The sequence below is a fragment of the Dermacentor albipictus genome, chromosome 7, assembly GCF_038994185.2.
Source record: "Dermacentor albipictus isolate Rhodes 1998 colony chromosome 7, USDA_Dalb.pri_finalv2, whole genome shotgun sequence".
Lineage (NCBI taxonomy): Eukaryota > Metazoa > Arthropoda > Arachnida > Ixodida > Ixodidae > Dermacentor > Dermacentor albipictus.
In genome coordinates, this window is record NC_091827.1 from 142,158,712 (window position 1) to 142,178,084 (window position 19,373).

General features: G+C 45.2%; 1 protein-coding gene across 1 annotated transcript in view; it reads left to right on the forward strand.

Moving 5' to 3' along the window:
• mRpL11 (mitochondrial ribosomal protein L11) overlaps positions 1-9,536 on the forward strand; it is a 55,049-nt gene extending 45,513 nt beyond the window's left edge. The window contains exon 2 of the mRNA XM_070521116.1: positions 8,962-9,536. Coding sequence (XP_070377217.1) covers positions 8,962-9,336 — 375 coding nt within the window. The 3' untranslated portion in view covers positions 9,337-9,536. The remainder of the gene's footprint in view (positions 1-8,961) is intronic.
• Positions 9,537-19,373: the final 9,837 nt, after the last annotated feature.

Consider the following 19,373-nt stretch of genomic DNA (forward strand, 5'->3'; position numbering starts at 1 on the left):
TGTAGACTTTCGCATCCTTCCTGTAGTTTCATCATGTTTAACGCTTAATGTGTAACTTCGACCACCAGTCTAGCTAATTAATGCATTTGCATCCGTCAACCCGCTTCCTGCCCAGTGGATAATCTCGAAATCATTCTGCTGCAGTTCGTTTATCCAGTGCGCCAGCTTTCCTCTTGGCCCCGACTGACTGAGAAGATAGGTCAGAGCCTGATGGTCCGTATACAGTTTAAGTTTTCTGCCGTCTATGTATTATCTAAAGTATCGCACTGCCATAAAAACGGCAAGGGCCTCTTTCTTTATCATAGTGTAGTTGAGCTGAGAAGTGTTAAAGGTGTAGGAATTGTACCCTACGACTCAAAGTTGTCGATTAAGTGGAGAACTGCAGTCTCTCTAATGCAGCACTGCCCCTGTACAATGATGTGATGCATCTTTGTTCATCTCGAACGGCAGGCAGAAGTCAGCGTTAGTACTGGGTCAGACGAGATGCAGTGCACTAATTCTTGATAGAATACTTCACAATCATCAGACCAAATAAAAGGAACATCCTTTTTTGTCAGCTCGGTCAGGCGCTTGTCATCTTTGCAAAATCCTTAATGAAAGCCCTGGAGTGCCCTGCTAGTCCAAAGAAAACTGTCAGCGAATGAAGGTTATGCAGCTTCTTAAATATGGAAATCCGATCTACAGAGTCTTGTTTGTTACTTTCGGTGGCACCGTCGAACACTCTACCGAGAAAAACGACCTTGGGCTGAAAGAAATCGCCCTTCTTTTCATTTATCTTCAGATTCGCATCGCTGAATACTTGTAAGACCTTCGCCAGGTGTTCGGTGTGCTCCTGCCCAGATCTAAAATATACAATGATGTCATCAATCTAAACCTTGCAAAAAATTCTGATATATGGCTTTAGAACATTGTTCATCATCTTCTGAAACTATGCGGGTGAGTGTCACGAAGGCGGACAACTTTTTAGTCTCCTCTGACAGTGGCACTTGTCAGTGACTTGACAGTCACTTGCACAGGTCCAAGCGAGAAAAGATTTTACAGCCCTCGGTTTCAATGATGATTTCATCAAAAAGTGGCATTGGAAAAGGAAATAAGTCAGTCTGTTTGTTGACCAGCCTGTAATCAGTACAGAGATGAAATGTGCCATCTCCTTTAGGAGCAATAGCGATCAGAGAAGCGAAGGCAGAGGTTTATGGGTGGATTACACCGGCGTCGAGCATCTTCTGTATTTCTTCCTTCAACCAACATTTCTTCCCTCACGACATAGTGTATATGTTCAGATAGCTCCCAACGCATATTAGCTCTGGATACAGCTTGATAACGTCCGCCGCTGTAGTGGGCTTCCGTTGATGTTCAGCAAGTGAAACCGAAGCTTGTTTTCTAAGTGCACTGACACTTTCGTACCGAGAATACTTTGAGTATATAAATCGTAATGCTCTATTTTGCACCCTTTCCAGCCTATCTGCTAAGTACTGTTGATGAGGCTTCTATACTATGCTTCCATACTCTAAGATGGGTCTGACTAAGGTTTTGTAGACGTTCCAACTTTACTTCAGCAGGTGTCATGGCTGATTTCCTTCGTAAAGATCCTAGTGTTTTAAACGCTTTTGCACAAGTATTATTAATATGCACATTCCATTTCCAATTGCGCGTAAGTGTTACTGCTAGATATTCAACGGTGTCTGCTTGTTTGAGCTTGGACCCATTTAATGTGTAGTTAAACCTCAGTTGCAATTTTTTATGACTGACACTCACACATTTAGTTTTCGATACATTTATTTTCATGCCCCACTTCTCGCACCACAGAGCAATGTTATTTTATGACATGTTCCGTTTCAATTGATCATCTGGTTCCCACACAACTGTATAAATCACGCAATTGTCAACGAAAAGAGGGATTTTCACCCCATCATCAACACAAGAGCTGATATCGTTAACATATATGAGGAATAATAGTGGTCCAAGCACGGATCGCTGTGGTACACCGGAAACCACTTCGAGGTTCTCTGATTCACTATTATTTATCATGACATATTGTGTGCGGTTTGATAGGTAAGCTTCTATCCATGCTATTACTGTCGAAATAATGCCGATGAGCTTTAACTTGTGAATTAATTGGCAGTGTACGACACGGTCATAAGCCTTACAAAAATTTATAAATATACTGTCAACTTGTTCTCTGCTATTTATTACTTTCATGAAGTCGTGTTATTTCTAATAACTGAGTTACTGTTGATAGTCCTTTCCGGAAACCGTGTTGCATCGAATTTAATAAGTTATTTGCTTCCAAATAATTCATAATCGATTTATTAAGAATGTGCTCCGTAAGCTTGCAGCAAGCACTTGTAAGAGATATGGGTCTGTAGTTGTCAACCAGCATTTTATTTCCTTCTTTGTGAATAGGGATTATCTTTGCGTGAAGCCAGTCAGTAGGAAGCGTGGCAGTTTTTAGTGACTCGACAGAAAGTGCGTGTAAGAAAGGAGATGTTTGTGGCGCATAACATTTTAAAAATACATTTGAGATACTGTCTGGATCGGGCGACTTTTTAGAGTCGACCTGTAAAAGGAGGTTTAGCACGCCATCCTCAGTTATTGCTATGTCAGGCATCAAAGAATTGCATTGGCATTCTTAGGGCAGTTGTCCTCGTGAAAACAGATTGGAAATATTGGTTGAAAGAATTTGCAATCTTGCGTTCATCCTCAACAACTACTCCCGCAACTTCTAATTTCTTCGTGTGGTTTTTTGGCTCTGCCAAATAGTGCCAGAACTTTTGGGGTTCAGTTTTCAGAAAGTTTGCTAATGTTTTGGAAAAAAATGTACTCGCTGTCTTAATTTCCAACTTCATTTGACACGATAATGCGAGCACCTCTCGTGTATTGCTTTTGTTATTTCTACACGTTCTTTTCAGGTGAATTGTTGAACATGTTACCCACAGGCTTTTGCATTTAATCCTTTTACACTTTGTTGGGATGAGGTTTGATTCGCAATGCTCAATCGCCTTTTTTTGTTTTAGCCACAGGCTGTTCACGCATCGTGATGGTCCGTTTGAGAAATTGTCTAAAGCTATATCAAGGTAGTCAATTACACTCATCTTCTGCCCTATTATAATCTTTAACTGCTGTGTTTGTGGGACTGGTTGTGCGAATAATATTTGTGTTCAAGTCGCAAAACGTTAATACTAGCATCTTGTGATCCGAGATGCCTTCTTCTACGGTAACTGTTGGACATAATGTGTCTGACAGGAAGGCGAGATCAAGTACCGTACTAGAATTACCTTCCACCCTAGTAGGTTCCTTAACCATTTGGGTCAAAGAGAGTCGGAACATTATGTCCAGGAGCCATTCATAGCTATGCACTTCCTTGCTGCCAATAGCCAATGCATCCCAATCAATTCCCAAAAGATTGAAATCACCAGATATTAGCAATTTAGTCCGATCGGTAATTTTGTGATGTAGCAAGTTGTGCATTTTTATTAGATAATCCTCTGTCTCTTCTAGGTGTCTGTAAATGGCACCTATTAGTATTGAAGAATCATTAACTCTTAGATTGCACCAAATACTTTCATGGTTAGCTATGCCGGCATCTTGCTGGAATGGTAAACTTTGTTTAATGGCAATAGCCACCCCACCCCCACGGCCATCACGATCTGAACGTAGCAGTGCGTAGGAGGGAGGGACTATTTCCGAATCGTGTATATTGGAATGTAGCCATATTTCTCTGATTATGACCACATCGGGGGAGTAAAGTAGCAATGGTTCTTCTAATTTTTCAGTTTTATTGACTATACTTCTGGCATTGAAGCTTAGAATCGCAAGTGGTGCGGGGGTGCTATTGTGTCAGTCCTGCTGACTGCTAGTACTGCTGTCAGTTTTTTGCCGATGATTCAGTAGAACTTGCTTGTTTTTTGCCACATCCCGCAGGTACAGATCATCATTAACTTTAAGTTTGTAGAACACCAGATTAACCTTATCACCATTCTTGCGTTCGTTTTTAGATAAGTCCCACAACTTTTGACGTGTTCCTCGGACAGCCGCAAAAAAATGCTCGATATCAATATGCCGCTGCCTTTCAATTTGAAGCAGTTGCGCAGAACTGTAATCTTTTCGGTAAAATCGTAAAATAGCAGGATAACAGTTCGTTCACGACGGCCATTTTTAGAACCACATTGGTGAATGTGTTCTACCGAACAGACCTCAATGCCTAATTTGTCTTTAAACGCCTCTTGTATTACAGCTTGTCCAAGCATGGCTTTGTCTTCTTCATTACTTTCCTTTAGACCGAAAATGACCAAGTTATTCCTGTGACCACGATTTTCTAGGTCATCAATCTTTCTGTTTAACTGTGTGAATTATTATTTCAGGACGCCGACTGCTTGCACACGTTCTTGTACTCTTTTGTGGTTTGCTGTAATGTAGCAAATGATGTTTCCATTTCAGTCAACCTCCGTTCCACACCCTGCAAACCAGATTACAGTATACCTTGTGATGCTTTAATCTCGGTCACCATTCTGTGTATCTCATCCAGTTTATTCAGTTATCCAGTGGCATTCTGAACAACTTGGACGACATCGAGGAAATAATACATGAGTTTAATCCTAGGCTGTTTTCCGTTCAGGAAACACAGTTGCAAACATCAAATACAAATTCCTTAACACACATTATTCCGCAAAGATCGTGATGATGGCAATGCCGCCTTTGGTGGCGTGGCTATTATAGCTTAGAGGTCGGTTGCTTGCCAACATCTCCACCTTCAAACTAATTTTGAGGCAGTAGCACTTAGGGCAATCCTATTCGACAGGCTGGTTACGGTCTGTTCACTTTACGTATTACCTGAACATTGTATGCGACTAAGGGAACTTGAAACGCTTGTCAATCAGCTCCCTGAGCCATTCATTTTAACTGGTGATTTGAACGCCCATAATACGCTTTGGGGTGACCCGCGCTGCGATTCAAGAGGGCGTACTGTAGAAGACTTTCTTTTATGTACCGGTGCGGTTCTGCTGAATAAAAAAGAACCCACTTTTTATAGCACCACACATAAGTCATATTCATCAATAGACTTAACCATAGCCTGTCCATCTATAATGACATACCTTGATTGGAAAGTCCTAAAAAACCCTTACGGAAGTGACCACTTCCCTATTCTCTTAACTTTAACAAAACGAGCTGATTGCGCTCCCCAGGTTCCCGATGGAAAATCGACTCGTCGAATTGGGAACTCGTTGAAAAGATTACGTACTTACAGCGCGGTGATTTGCTTTCTTTAAACATAGATGATGCAGTGGCATACTTGACATGTTTTATTATTGACGCCGCTAAAAAATGCATAAAACAAACCAAGGACTTGCTAATAAGCGTCGTTTGCCTTGGTGGAATGATGAATGCAAAGAGGAATGGAAAAAACAAAATAAAGCTTGGGGCCTGCTTCGTGACTCTCCAACTGCAGAGAACCTCATTAATTTCAAAAAGGCAAAATCACAGGGTAGGAGAACACGTCGACGTGCTAAGCGAGAAAGCTGGGAAAGGTACATATGTAGTATCAATTCGTACAAGGATGAGGGTATGGTATAGAACAGGGTGAACAGATTAAAGGGCAGGGAAACACAACCGCTTCCTTTAGTAAACGCTCAAGGCGACACCATGAAAGATCAGGCAGATTTCCTGGGCAAGCATTTTCAAAATATTTCTAGTGCATCACACTATGCGCCAACTTTCCTAAAGTTCAAGGAACGTATAGAGCGAGAGCGCCTTGAACGAAAATGCGCAGCAGATGAACCTTACAACCGTCCCTTTAGTCTCGCTAAACTGAAGGCTGCTCTCATTTCCTGCAGCAACTTAGCGCCAGGTGGTGACCGCATAATGTATGCAATGATCAAGAATATGCATCCAGAAACATTGAACACACTTCTGTCTCTTTACAACACCATGTGGGTATCTGGGCATATTCCATCCTCATGGAAAGAAGGGATTGTCGTCCCAATTCATAAGCAAGGCAAAGACCCCGCATTAGCCAGTAGTTATAGGCCAATAGTACTAACAAGCTGCATGTGTAAGTTATATTTAAAAACGATAAATTGGTGTCTAATCTATTTCCTGGAAAGCAACCGTCTGCTTGATCCCCTTCAATGTGGTTTCAGGGAGGGTAGGTCAACAATAGACCACCTTGTTCACATTGAGGAAAATATTAGAGATGCTTATATACGCATACAGTTTTTTTTTCTCTGTGTTTCTCGACTTGGAGAAAGCCTATGACACAGCATGGCGAATCGGAATCCTGTGAGACCTATCTGCAATAGGCGTACGGGTCAATATGTTAAACATGACAGAAAACTACTTGTCTAACCGCATGTTCCGTGTTAGAGTGGGCAATGCCTTGTTCAGACTGTTCACTCAAGAGACCTTGCGGTGTGCCACAAGGGGGCGTGCTTAGTTGCACCGTCTTCATTGTGAAAATGAATTCCCTTCACAAAGTCATTCCATCCTCAATGTTTTATTCAATATATGTGGATGATGTGCAACTAGGATTTAAGTCTTGTAACCTTGCAGTCTGCGAGCGCCAAGTCCAACTCGGACTGTACAAGGTCTCAAAATTGGCAAATGAAAATGGCTTCAAGCTAAACCCCCTCAAAAACTCCTGTGTACTTTTTTCTAGAAAGAGAGGCTTGATACAAGATCCTGCTATTATGCTGCATAGACAACACATACCACTCAACACTGAACATAAATTTTTAGGCATAATACTTGACTCAAAACTAACCTTCATTCCTCATATCAAGTATCTGAGAGCCAAATGCCTTAAAACAATGAATATCCTGAAAATACTGTCACACACAACATGGGGAAGCGACACGAAATGTCTCTTGAACCTCTACAGGAGCCTTGTACGATCACGGTTAGACTACGGTGCCGTAGTCTATTACTCTGCTACGCCACTGCTCAAGATGCTGGACCCTGTGCATCATCTTGGTATCCGCCTCGCCACCGGTGCCTTTAGGACAAGTCCCATCGAAAGCCTCTATGTGGAATCGAATTAATGGTCCCTAGATCTGCAGCGGTCATATTTTACTCTTAATTATTTTCTGAAAGTACATGCTAATAAAAATCATCCTTGTTATCCCACCAAAACAATATAACCTCTGCAACGCTCTTTCATAACAAACCTACAGCCAGAGAGCGATTCTCGATCCGTGGGAGAAAGCTGAGCGAGAATATGGATGTTCCTATTCATGAAAATCGTCTAATGGCTGCTGCCAAGCCGTTTCCACCGTGGTTGTGGCGCGTCATTGACTGCAACACATCATTTGTGGAGGTAACGTAGCACGCTCCAGAGGCCCATATTCATATGCATTTTCTCGATCTACAATTTAAATACTCGTGTCCAAAATATTACACACATGCATCCAAATCACATGCTGGCGTGTTGTATGCAGCCGTCGGCCCATCCTTTTCTGAGTCTGATCTTCTGAACCCTCAAACAAGTATCTTTACAGCAGGGGCATATGCAGTATGGTCGGCTACGAAACACATCAAACAATTAAAGCTACGTAAGGCGGTCATATACACAAACCCATTAAGCGTTGTGAAAACATTGATGTCATGCTTCAACCACAGAAATCCAATAATTGCCGATCTTTTCTCTCTCCTCTGCACTATTTATGCCTCTGGCCAACATGTAACAGTATGCTGGGTGCCTGGACGCAGAGGTATTGAAGGTAACATCGACATCATTTCGACGCCGTGCCAGAGAGCGTTGTGGCGTCGTGCTAGCGAGGTCTCACGTCATGACGAAGCTCGGATAAAAAAAGACACCAGGTGTTCAGCATAGAAGAAAAATTCGACATTGTCCGTGCTATCGAATGTGACGCGAAGTCGGCGCTGGCACGCGATGGGGATCTGCTGTTTACTACGGTGTCTGGCATTTAGAATGCGAAGGAGTTGCTCGGCAGCGCTGCTGCGACTGCGAAGAGATGTCGGCTACGAAGTTGGACTTTTCGCCATCGTTGCCTCTGTTTTTACACCGCAGTGTGTGATCTTCATTGGATGAAGCACTGTAGCTGTTAGAAGCACTCTCGATGCTGCAATGTGCATGAATATTTCATATTTATAAGCAAGTCATCAACAGTATGCAGTGTTTCGAGTTGAACCTTGTGCTGCGTGCTCTTCAGCAATCCTAATATAATCAGAGGTACGAGCGACGAGTCCAATAGTCGAAGTGTTGACTAGTGACAGTGATGAGGACGACACAGAAAGCGACAGCACGGGTGATTCAGGGCAGACAGTGGCAGAAGCTGCGCATTACGTCAGCCTCATGAATGCAATCATCGCGACGAGAACAGTGGCGCAATAACCTAATTTTACTCCAAACGAAAAGTATTTCAAACACTGGCACCCAGCAATGAAAAAGGCGCCCCAGAACTTCTGCAGCACTACTGCGCGCATGCACGGAGAATGCGTAATGCCAACGAGGAATCTGCCATGCAAGTGTTTGCCGAGAAGAGGGGGCTAGCTGAAAAGCTGGCACGCAGCTTCAGTAAGTTTGAGGCCACAGTTGTCGTGCTCGGCCGCCACGGCATCAAACGAAAATAACACTTTTGTCGCACAAAGTGAATAAATACTGCATGTTTTTTCCCCTATCATCACGCTCTCTCTGAGTTTCGTTTTCGACAGGTAAGTGGGTGATCTCATGCTATTTCAGTTAAACAGTACTACCGTTTAGTATGTACTTTTTCCGAGCTCCGGCCAACTACGGTTTAATGAGGTTTCACTGTAGATGGGCTCAAAATGGTTGAAGTAGGCAAAGAATGCTATTTGCATTAAAACAAACTTGGCAGTCAGAGAACAAGTCGTAATAAATTTTTTTATTCAACACTACATATTGTACTTCTTGCAGTTCCAATACTGCTTGAATGACTACACTCCCAGCTTTTGCTCTTGTTTAACACTCCCTAACACTCTGTGCAGATCACAGTGAAGCCCGACCGCAGCTTCGACCTGGAGATGATCAACCCTCCCATCACGTACTTTGTGAAACAGGCAGCAGGCATCAGCCGTGGAGCCATGTATCCAGGGAAAGAGACTTCAGGCATAATCACGCTCAAGCACGTCTATGAGATTGCAAAAATCAAGAGCCAGGACAGCATCTATGACTGTGTGCCCTTACAGGGCATCTGCAAGGACATAATCCGGCTTGCCTACAGGTGTGGAGTCAAGGTTGTCAAGAGCCTCTCTGCGGAGGAATACCGAGAGTTCCAGGAAGCCCGAGAACCTGTTGTCAAGGAGCAACTTGCAGCATTAGAGGAGAAGCGGCAGGCAAAGCTGCTTCGGACTGCTGCTTGAGGCCATTTTGCAGTTGGTGAATGTCTGGTTTGAACGTCTACACAACTTAGAAACTTGGACGTGCACCTGAGAGGTTTCATTGAAGTTCATGGTTTACAAATTGTATATCATGATAGTCAAAAATTAGTACGTTGGTTCTTTTAGCTGCGGAATGAATGTGATAAAAGCATGGAATAAAGAAATTGCCATGCCACCCACGACTCAGCACGAGGTCATAGATTCAACTCCCAGCCGATAAGGGTGGAATGTGCACCATTTTTTGGATACCATGTGTTCCTGCTCTTGCCACTGCGCAAAAACTTTAGGTGGAAGTCGGGACCCATGTCGCATACTTGTTTTGTCTTAGTCACGCTTTTGCTGTGCTTTTACCATATTACGAGCTTAAGTCAATACCAACTATATTAAAGTACTGATTTGAATGCAAGACCTTCAGTGTAGAAGTTGTGGAGCTGTGCTGAATGTAAGAGCACTAACACAGAAAGAAAGAGCTGAACATTACAGCGCTCCTTCCTACAAGGCAGGCTAATGTGTGAATGTGAGACTTAAAGAGTGGACTTAAAGAGTTCAGTCCACTGCACTGCATGCGGTTACTCCCTCCTACTTGATGAGTGTGCCCTATTGTATAGGCATCAGGACCGACTTCTGTATGAGATGGTTGAGGTGGGAAACGTAGCCGGAGGTTGTGACGCGTGTGGCAGTACCCCTTCCTTCACTGAGAAACAGCTAGATAGCAGGCTTCATTGATTTATTATCTTTTTATTGTTAGATTCCATGTGCATGTGTGACGGCTGGAATGATAATGGCAAGTGGTGTGTATGTATACAGTAGAACCCAGTTTACATGTTCTTCAAGGGATTGTGAAAACAAACAGTGAGTAAAAGTGCAAATAACTGCAACTTCGGTCACTTATTGCAACATATTGGTCGCTTGTGCCGGAGCAGATTTCTCCCTGCACTGCTAAACTGAGTGGGCATGGAAGAGTGGCGACAATGTTGTTCAATATCGCCCTCTGCTTGCACATACAGGTTGGTGATGCTGCACCTCTTTATTGTAAACATACAAGCAACAGTTGTCTATTGCTCTTCTCATGCCGAAATGTTGACGATACCTTGTGCGACTATATTTGTTGTTAAACTCCTCCTACTGAGCTGTGACATAGAAGGAAACTCCGGTCTACCTTACCCTGACCCTAGAAAATTGCACAAGGAACTGCTTTACACCATTATAACCCCTTTAGCAAAATTTGAGAAATGTCACACGGAAGTAGTGCAGTCTTTTGCAGATTTAAAAACGAACCAAGAGGCACTTACGTAAGAAGTCGTGGATCTTTCATGAAGATGGTAGCCTTGGAATACATTGTTGAAGCCATTGAAAAATTCGTCGGCCCCAGCTAAAATTAGCCACCTTGTAAACCGATCTGTTCAATCTGAAGGTGCTGCACTAAGCTCAAGGTTTGACGAGGAGGAAGATAGGTCTCGAAGAGACAATTATTTGATGGCATACCTGACAGTGCTACTCAGATATGGGCACACACTGAAGACTGTGATAAAGAAATTATGTTGCATCATTTAAACATGAATCTCACTGACAATATAATTGACAGAGCGCAAAATCTGGGTTCATTAGTAAAAAAAAAAAAGAAGCCCAGTTAACGTTAAGTTTTCATCTTTTAAAACCAAAGAATTAATCCTTTCTCTGCAAGCTAAGCTAAATACTACTGGTATAACTGTGGATTAAGATTTCTGCAGATCAACATGCTTGTCGAGAATGAATATCATCTAATACGGTAAATCTTGTGGCCAAGCATTTTTACTTCTCTTTAACAAAGTTATCATCAATAAGAGGTGCTACATGCACCTTGCAGCCACTGATACCATTTGTGAGGTTAACTGCCCTGGTTAGGCACACCTAAGCAGTAATCACAATTTGATTGCAAGCACTACTCACAGCTCGTCAGCATAGCTCTCTTCCTGTCATGCGAACAATGTGTCACTTCTTTTCAGTAATGTACACAGTGTCCTCAACAAACAAGCACCATTATGAGCTGATATTGATTCATGGTATGTGGCTATTGTTATACTATCTCAGACCTAGCTTTCGGCAAATGGTGCCTCATGAAGTGTTGGCAGGCGACTCACCATAGCAAATGACTCCCCGGGCCTTTCGCCAATCGCTTTGATTGTGCCTGCATTGCAAGATTTCATGATGCGCTGGTGGTCGGGCACTCTGCGGAGCGATGCCATGGGCTCCATGTTCCCACCAGCAGAGGCTGCACCTGTTCAAAGCAGTGAAATCTTTGTTTCTGAAAGGAGGTATACTGTTTAACGATGTGACCGCAACAATTGTGTTGGCAGCAGCGTTTCAAGTGCTGCCAATGCCAATTTTGCTTCCCCAACTGTTCCAGTTGTGTCAGCTTTGGAAGTTGTGTGCATGCATACTACAGCGAAGCTATAATATGCATGCACATTATGCACAACTGTCTAGTTGTGCATAAGTTGTGCGCATATTAACATGCAATAATATAATGCACAACTGTCGAGTTGGTCGACATTTTTCGTGTCCGTTTCTGTCAGCGAAAATGTATGCCGATCCCTGCAGCAGTGCAGGGCCAGGAGCAGTGGCTCATACCTCATAAGGCAGAGGCTTCAAGTGGTCAGAACAGTGAAGCAGACTGTGCATACATTCTTACAGCAATGCATACAACATACAGAACAGCGTACGTTTCAATAAAGAACCAGTGCAAAACAATCATCTAGACCACGATAAGGCTCCTAATAACAGTAAGAAGCATGTAGCACTCCCCACCATACCATATTTACTCGATTCTAACGCGCCCTCGATTGTAACGTGCACCCGTTTTCCGTCACCAAAAAAAAGAAGAGTGCAATATCGCACACCTCGGGTTTTCATATAGAAATACTATTTTCTCTCATTTAGAAAAAAATAGATTTAAAAACACAAATGGTAGTGGTGTACCTTGCCGCCAAGATTTTCACTGCGCCGACACGAGTGGCGTGGGGCAATAGATATTACTCTTCATCGCTATCAGACAACTCCTTATCGCTATCAACAGACCAAAGCATTTCATCCTCAGTGCCATCCATTGCATTCGATATCCCACACTTTTTAACCCTTTACTGCACAATTTTTTGTTTCATCAAAATATTATTCATCGAGTTGTAGGGAAGGATAACAGTAGCTGTACTCTCATGGAAACTAACCTTAGCGAATTTCTGTAGTTTGAATTTTCAGAAAAAGGGTATGTTGCGCATTTGCAACAACGTGCAAATAAAGAAGAAGTTGAAGGTGAAAGATAGATTTAGTGCGATTCATACTCGGATGTTTATTTGCACGTGACAATCGTTGGTGCACCTACTATTTAGTGTGGAACAAAAAGAAGCAATTGTTGCTTGTGCACCACAGGTGGATCCCACACTTCAAGCAGTACGTCATGCAGATTCCCGTGCAGTCAGGAAACAATGCAGTGTTTTCGCGTTATTTTCATAATTTAGAACATAGAAGCACAGACTGTGCTTCTATACAAGGCTGTGCCCGGTGATGACGCGACACGACAGCGTGCGGATGCACCGCATCCTTTTGAAAAAAAAATTAGACCAGAAAACATTTTTCACACATAATGAATCGAACTGAATTTACACTCGTCGTTGTTGTCACTCTAGGAAAGGTCGCTGCGTTCACAATCGGAAGGAATTGCTCGGCCATAAAAGCGTTTGAAAGCCATTTCACTTTTCTGAAGAAGATAAACCATGTACACGTTGTTGCATTTGCGCAACATAGGATTGTTTTGTCGCCAGGAACACACTATTCCTAGATAACAATGCTTTTTTGAATCTACAGAGTCAGGCGTATGTGGAGCTTAGCTTAAGAATTTTTTTTCGCTTTGTCTTATGGAGAAACAACTTTACGATTGGCAAAACTTATCCGTATCAATGCTCGCGAGCGCGCGCAGCCTCCATCACGTTTGTTTTGGTAGAAAATGTGAAGGATGAGCACAGATGTAGACCAAGGCGGCTCGTTTTTTAGACGAATGTTGCGGAAATGCAACAACGTGTACAGGCAGCTCTAAACCAACTTCGCTTCTGTGTTTAACGCCGTTCATCGGAATGTTGCGTAAATGCAACAAGGTGCAGCAAAGGGTTAAAGGCCATGGCAGACGGGATCGTGCACCATGCATCTTTCACCCATCCAGCAAAGTCCTGCAGCGAGGCACACTTCATTTTATTTGCGGGCATGAATTCATGGCAGCCACTGACAAGACATTCCGTGTAGAGCGCCTGAATTCTATCTTTCACTGGCTGGTTCAAACAAACATCGAGCGGCTGGAGCTGCGATGTCATGTCGCCAAGTGTCACAACAAGGTCAGTGTTGCATTCAGCCAGCTTGTCCTTGATGCGCTGGTCAAGGTGGCACCTGAATGCATCAAGCACAAGGATCCCACGTAGACCCAAACTGCCGCCGAGTCTCTTCCGCCAGACGATATCAATCCAGTCAGTGACCAAGTCCGTAGTCATCCAACCTTTTTCATTTGTGCGCACAAGCACGCCACTCGGAAACGTGATTCCTTTCGGGAGCACCTTCTGTCTGAAGATATGGGGGCAGCTTGTACCCATCCGCAGTGCAACAAACCATTGCGGTGATTCGTTTTTTTGTGGCCAGAAGACAAAACACGCACTTGCTTCACCCCCTTCTTTTGAGCGATTGTGGTAACAGGCATCACAAAGTAGAGTGGTGTCTGATCGGCATTTCTAATCTGTTCGAAGTGGTAGCCGTGTCTTTGGTGCAGCTTCAAAACGTACCACTGAAAACTGTGCAATTTCTCTTCATATTCTTCTAGCAATTTTTGGCATATCCCTGTCCGCCTTCGAAGAGAAAAGCCTTTTCTTCATAAAATTCGATAGCTAGCACCTGCTCGTTTTGAAGTCACTCGGCATTAGCCCTTTCTGTAGGGATAACTGCATTGGCCGTACTTTGAGCAGATCGGTTATCACAGGCCGCTGTGCCACTCGCTGCTCTTGCAAATGTTCCGCGAGCAGCTCTTCTATTTTGGTGAAGTGGCCCTGCTTCGGTCCACTGAAACCCTTCCTTAATGCTTTGCTGGCGAAAATATTCTCCTTTTGTTTGCGCCAGTCCCACACGCAACTTTAGGAAACTCCGAACGCCCGTGATACAGCCCGATTTCTGTCAGTCTCCACATGCATGATAACTTTCCTTTTAAATGCGGCATCATGGTGGACTCCGCGTCTCTTCGCAGTCGGTGCTTCCATGCTGAAAACGGGAAGACAGGCGGTAGACTAGGTTCCACCAGCACCTGGTTACTGCACAACATGGAAGTATGCACATAAAGGAAGCTATGGCAGCTAGGCTAGAAGTGCGTACGAGGCGGTAATTTTTCTAATGCCGATGGCGATATGGTAACACTGATTTAGGGTCGTACTCGATTCTAGCGCGCATGCAATTTTTGGACCCGTCTTATCAGAAAAAAGGTGCACGTTAGATTTGAGCAAATACGGTACATTTCCTGGTAAAGGTTACTGTTGCTGAAGCTGCCGTGGCAACGGTAGCTTGCGATGGGGAGAGACGTTCATAGCCTTTCGTATATAAAAGAACCAGCCTAGCAACTAATTTCAATGTTGCTGCAGCACCGCTATGGGCGATGCATTGCTGTCAAAATTACCATTACTACTCTAGAGCAATAAAGCATTGCATACCCCCCTCTGCAGTTGTGGTGGTTTTCAACAGCTTTGCTGGAGATTTACTTTCTAAGGATCGGGATGGTGAGTCAATTTTACTGTTGACAATAGGCATTGCATTTTTTTGTTGTGTTACAGATGCCCAACTGTGCCACATACTTTCTGTGATTGCCTTCATGACATCAAATAATATATTTGAGCTGCCTGGTTAGCTCAAATGGTAGAGCGGCTAACCCGGAAAGGCGGTGGTTCCGGGTTCGAGTCCCGGACCAGGACGAATTTTTCTTCAACTATGAGGCTTTTCTTTCGAGGAACCCGTATGGGTTTCCTTTGTAGCAACTGCTACGAACGGGTGGATGTCTGATTCCCCCTTTATTCATTACTTCTCTCCACCTTGCGGGTTTCCGCAGAACTACTACGTCAAATAATATATTTACTAGATACCCCACACCACTTTCATTTCTTCTGGGAGATTTCAACTTTGCAGGTATTTCATGGTGCAATAGTTCTGCCATTATTGCACAAAATTCTTCAGAATGTGCCCAGTTTCTTGGTATTTGTTCAGATTTTAACCTCGCATAACTTGTTAATGAACCCGCTCATACTGCAGTTTATGCTAATATTATTGACCTCATTTCTGCTACTGTGTCTGACTTGGCTTCCAAATTACCTGCGTCCCTGGTTTAAGCAATCACTTGCTGATTCATAGTGCCACATAGTGTGGCACAGCCAGGGGACTAAAGAGGAAGAGAACGAGGTTCGTCTTGGCATCGCGCGTCAATGGTTACATTTCGTGAAGTACAAATGCCTGGATCCCCATTCAGCATGTATACTTCAGCAGGGTATACGTGACGATTTGGTGGAGCTTGCTGGGTACACCCAACTTATGCAGGAAACCCCATTGGGCAGCAAGAACCTCGTACAATTGGAGTTGACTCCAGTTCACCGCACAAGCCGGCGAATACGAGGCCTCGCCCCAGAATTTGGAAACCTTCAGGAAAAAGTGATGACTACGACCACAGCGACTTCTACGGAAAGGGTGAGACCGACTTACCTAACGCTGCTGAACCCCCAAGTGCCGACGGCTTTTCATGGCGACACATTTGAAGACGTGGAAGACTGGCTGGCAGAGTTCGAGCGCGTGGCTGCATTTAATGAGTGGGACAACAACGCCAAACTCGGGAACATCTACTTCAGCCTCCAGGGCGGTGCTCGCACATGGTTTATGAACCGTGAAACTGCCCTGTCATCCTGGCCTGAATTCCAGCGCAAGCTACTGGAGACTTACTCCAGCCCCGATCGCCGGGAAAAAGCGGAGCGAGCCCTTCAGTCACGCGTCCAAAAGCCCAACGAGAGCGTCACAATGTGACGTGGAGGACATGACGCGTCTCTTTCAGCGTGCCGATCTGAGCATGTCGGAAGAGAAGAAGGTGCGTCATCTGATGAGAGGCATAAAGGAACAGCTCTTTGGCGGTCTTGTTCGGAATACGCATGACTGTCGCAGAGTTCCTCACCGAAACCACCGCAATGGAGAAGACACTTCAGCAACGGTCGAACATGTGCAACCGACAAGTAAATTCCGCCTGCACTCCGGATATGCCGGTAGGCTTCGGGTGCGACGTCGCCTTGCTTTGTGAGCTGATTCGCTCAGTAATGCGCAACGAGCAGCAGAAGCACCACGGTACCTCGCCACCGCCAGTCAGCTCCCTCACTAGCGTCGTACGCAATGAAGTACAGCAGGCACTGCAGGCATCTCTTTCCAGCAGTGAAGCGCCACCTCTGCCAAGTGAGTCCCGGCGGAAGACTTACGCAGAAACATTACTGAGCCCTGCCCAAGCTTTCGCACCTACTTATGTTGCGTTGCCAGTTGCGTTGCAATCGGCGCAAACCGCTCCGACAACTCCGCTACACTACTTCGACGACCGCCGAACGCCCGTGAGGAAATCAGAGGTTTGGCGAGCACCCGACCGACGACTGCTGTGCTACCACTGCGGCGAAGCTGGTCATGTGTATCGGGAGTGCCCCTATCGACGACTCGGCTTGCGGGGTTTTTCCATCGATTCGCCTCGACCTAGGTTTGGCCAGAGGCCTCCCGACATCGCAGAATCTCGCAGCGGCAGTCACACTCACCCTCACCGCGGCGATAGTTCCCTGCTCGTGATACCACCTCGAGGATGACGCAAGGGAGATCACCAAGTCTACACTGGGAAAACTGACGTCAGCAACCTTCCGAGGCGGGGCCGCTGATACTCGACACGCTGAAGACCTTGTATCGTGCCGACCGCAGAACAACGAAAACATGGTGACGCCAGAACCGGATCCCGCCAACAAGAGTTCACTAGACATACCTGTGTTGATCGACGGCAGAAAAATGAGTGCACGTTTAGATACTGGCGCCGATTATTCCATTCTTAGTGGCAAACTGGCGAGCGTTCTGAAAAGGTTACGTTGCCCTGGAACGGGGCACCAGTTCGTACAGCAAGTGGCCGCGTCGTCACACCGCTTGGCTTATGCACAGCGAGAGTAGAAATTCGCGGTGCTGCTTTTCTCGCCACTTGTCTGGTTCTACGCGAGTGTTCCCGCAATTTAATTCTTAGGATGGACTTTCTTCGGGAATATGGCGCCATTATTGACCTCCGCGAGCGCTGCATCACTTTCTCAACGCAAAGGGCAACAACACAGACCGGCGCTGTTGGACACAGATCCGCACTTCGCGTTTCAGACGACAGCATCACGATACCACCTGGTATGGTTCCGGTCAAGTCCGACGAGCTACAAGACGGTGAAGCCATTGTAGAAGGCAACATTTCTATGTTGCTGACCCAAGGTATTTGTGTAGGGCGAAGCCTTGGGGAACTTCGTGATAGCCGGACAGCGGTCCTCATTACCAACTTTACCTTTGAGCATCGGCACATTTTTCGTGGCACTGCCATTGCCTACGCCAAACCATGAACGGACATTGTCGAGCGCTTTGCTTCTGAAGTGGACACAGACGACGGTTCACTCAAAGACATCAATGTAGACTCCGAGCTTACGGACGACCAAAAGCGCGCACTGCAAGAACTCCTGAACTACTAAAATGGGCCAAAAGTCAATCATGAAGCACCGAATAATGACATCCGCCGACGCACGCCCCATCAAACAACAGCCTTATCGTGTCTCGCCGAAAGAACGTGAGGCAATTCAAGCCCAAGTCAAGGAGATGCTAGATGATGGTGTCATTCAGCCTTCGCACAGTCCGTGGTCATCTCCGGTCGTCCTGGTCAAGAAAAAAGATGGAATGCTTCATTTCTGTGTTGATTATCGACGTCTCAATGATGTCACCAAGGAGGACATGTACCCACTACCGCGTATTGATGACTCTTTACACAGGTTGCAGCAAGCTAAGCATTTTTTGTCTCTCGATTTAAAGAGCGGGTACTGGCAAATTGAGGTAGATGAAAGAGACCGCGAAAAAACTGCTTTTGTCACTCCAGATGGCCTTTACGAATTCAGGGTACTTCCTTTCGGGCTCTGTTCGGCACCAGCAACTTTCCAGCGAATGATGGACACCGTTCTCGCTGGTCTGAAGTGGCAAACCTGCCTCGTCTACCTCGACGACGTGGTTGTTTTTTCGGCGACATTTGATGACCACCTGAAACGACTGCGGCAAGTTCTCGAAGCCATCCAATCGGCTAACCTCACCCTTAAGCCTCAGAAGTGTCACTTCGGCTACAAGGAGCTTATGCTTCTGGGACATGTGGTCAACGCGGAAGGCGTTAGCCCCGATCCCGCAAAAACTGCCGCTGTACGACGTTTCCAACTCCGACCGACAAGAAAGGTGCGCGACGCTTCCTGGGCCTTTGCGCGTACTACCGGCGTTTCATCGAAAATTTTTCGAAGATGGCGGAGCCGCTGAATCGACTCACGAGGGACAATGTATCGTTCGTCTGGGCTGCAGAGCAAGAGACTGCTTTCACTGAGCTTCGACAGCGTCTGGTGTCAGCACCAGTTCTGGCCCACTTTTTACGAGGAAGCGGACACGGAAGTTCATACAGACGCCAGTAACGTTGGTCTTGGTGCGGTGCTTGTACAACGGCAGGAAGGTATTGAAAGAGTGATTGCCTACGCAAGTCGTACACTATCTACACCACTGCGGAGAAAGAGTGTCTTGCCGTCGTATGGGCGCTGGCCAAATTTCGACCTTACCTCTACGGCCGCCCATTCTAAGTTGTAACCGATCATCACTTGTTATGTTGGCTTGCAAGTCTGCGGGACCCTTCAGGACGACTGGCACGGTAGAGTCTACGTTTGCAGGAGTACGACGTGACCATCGTGTACAAGTTG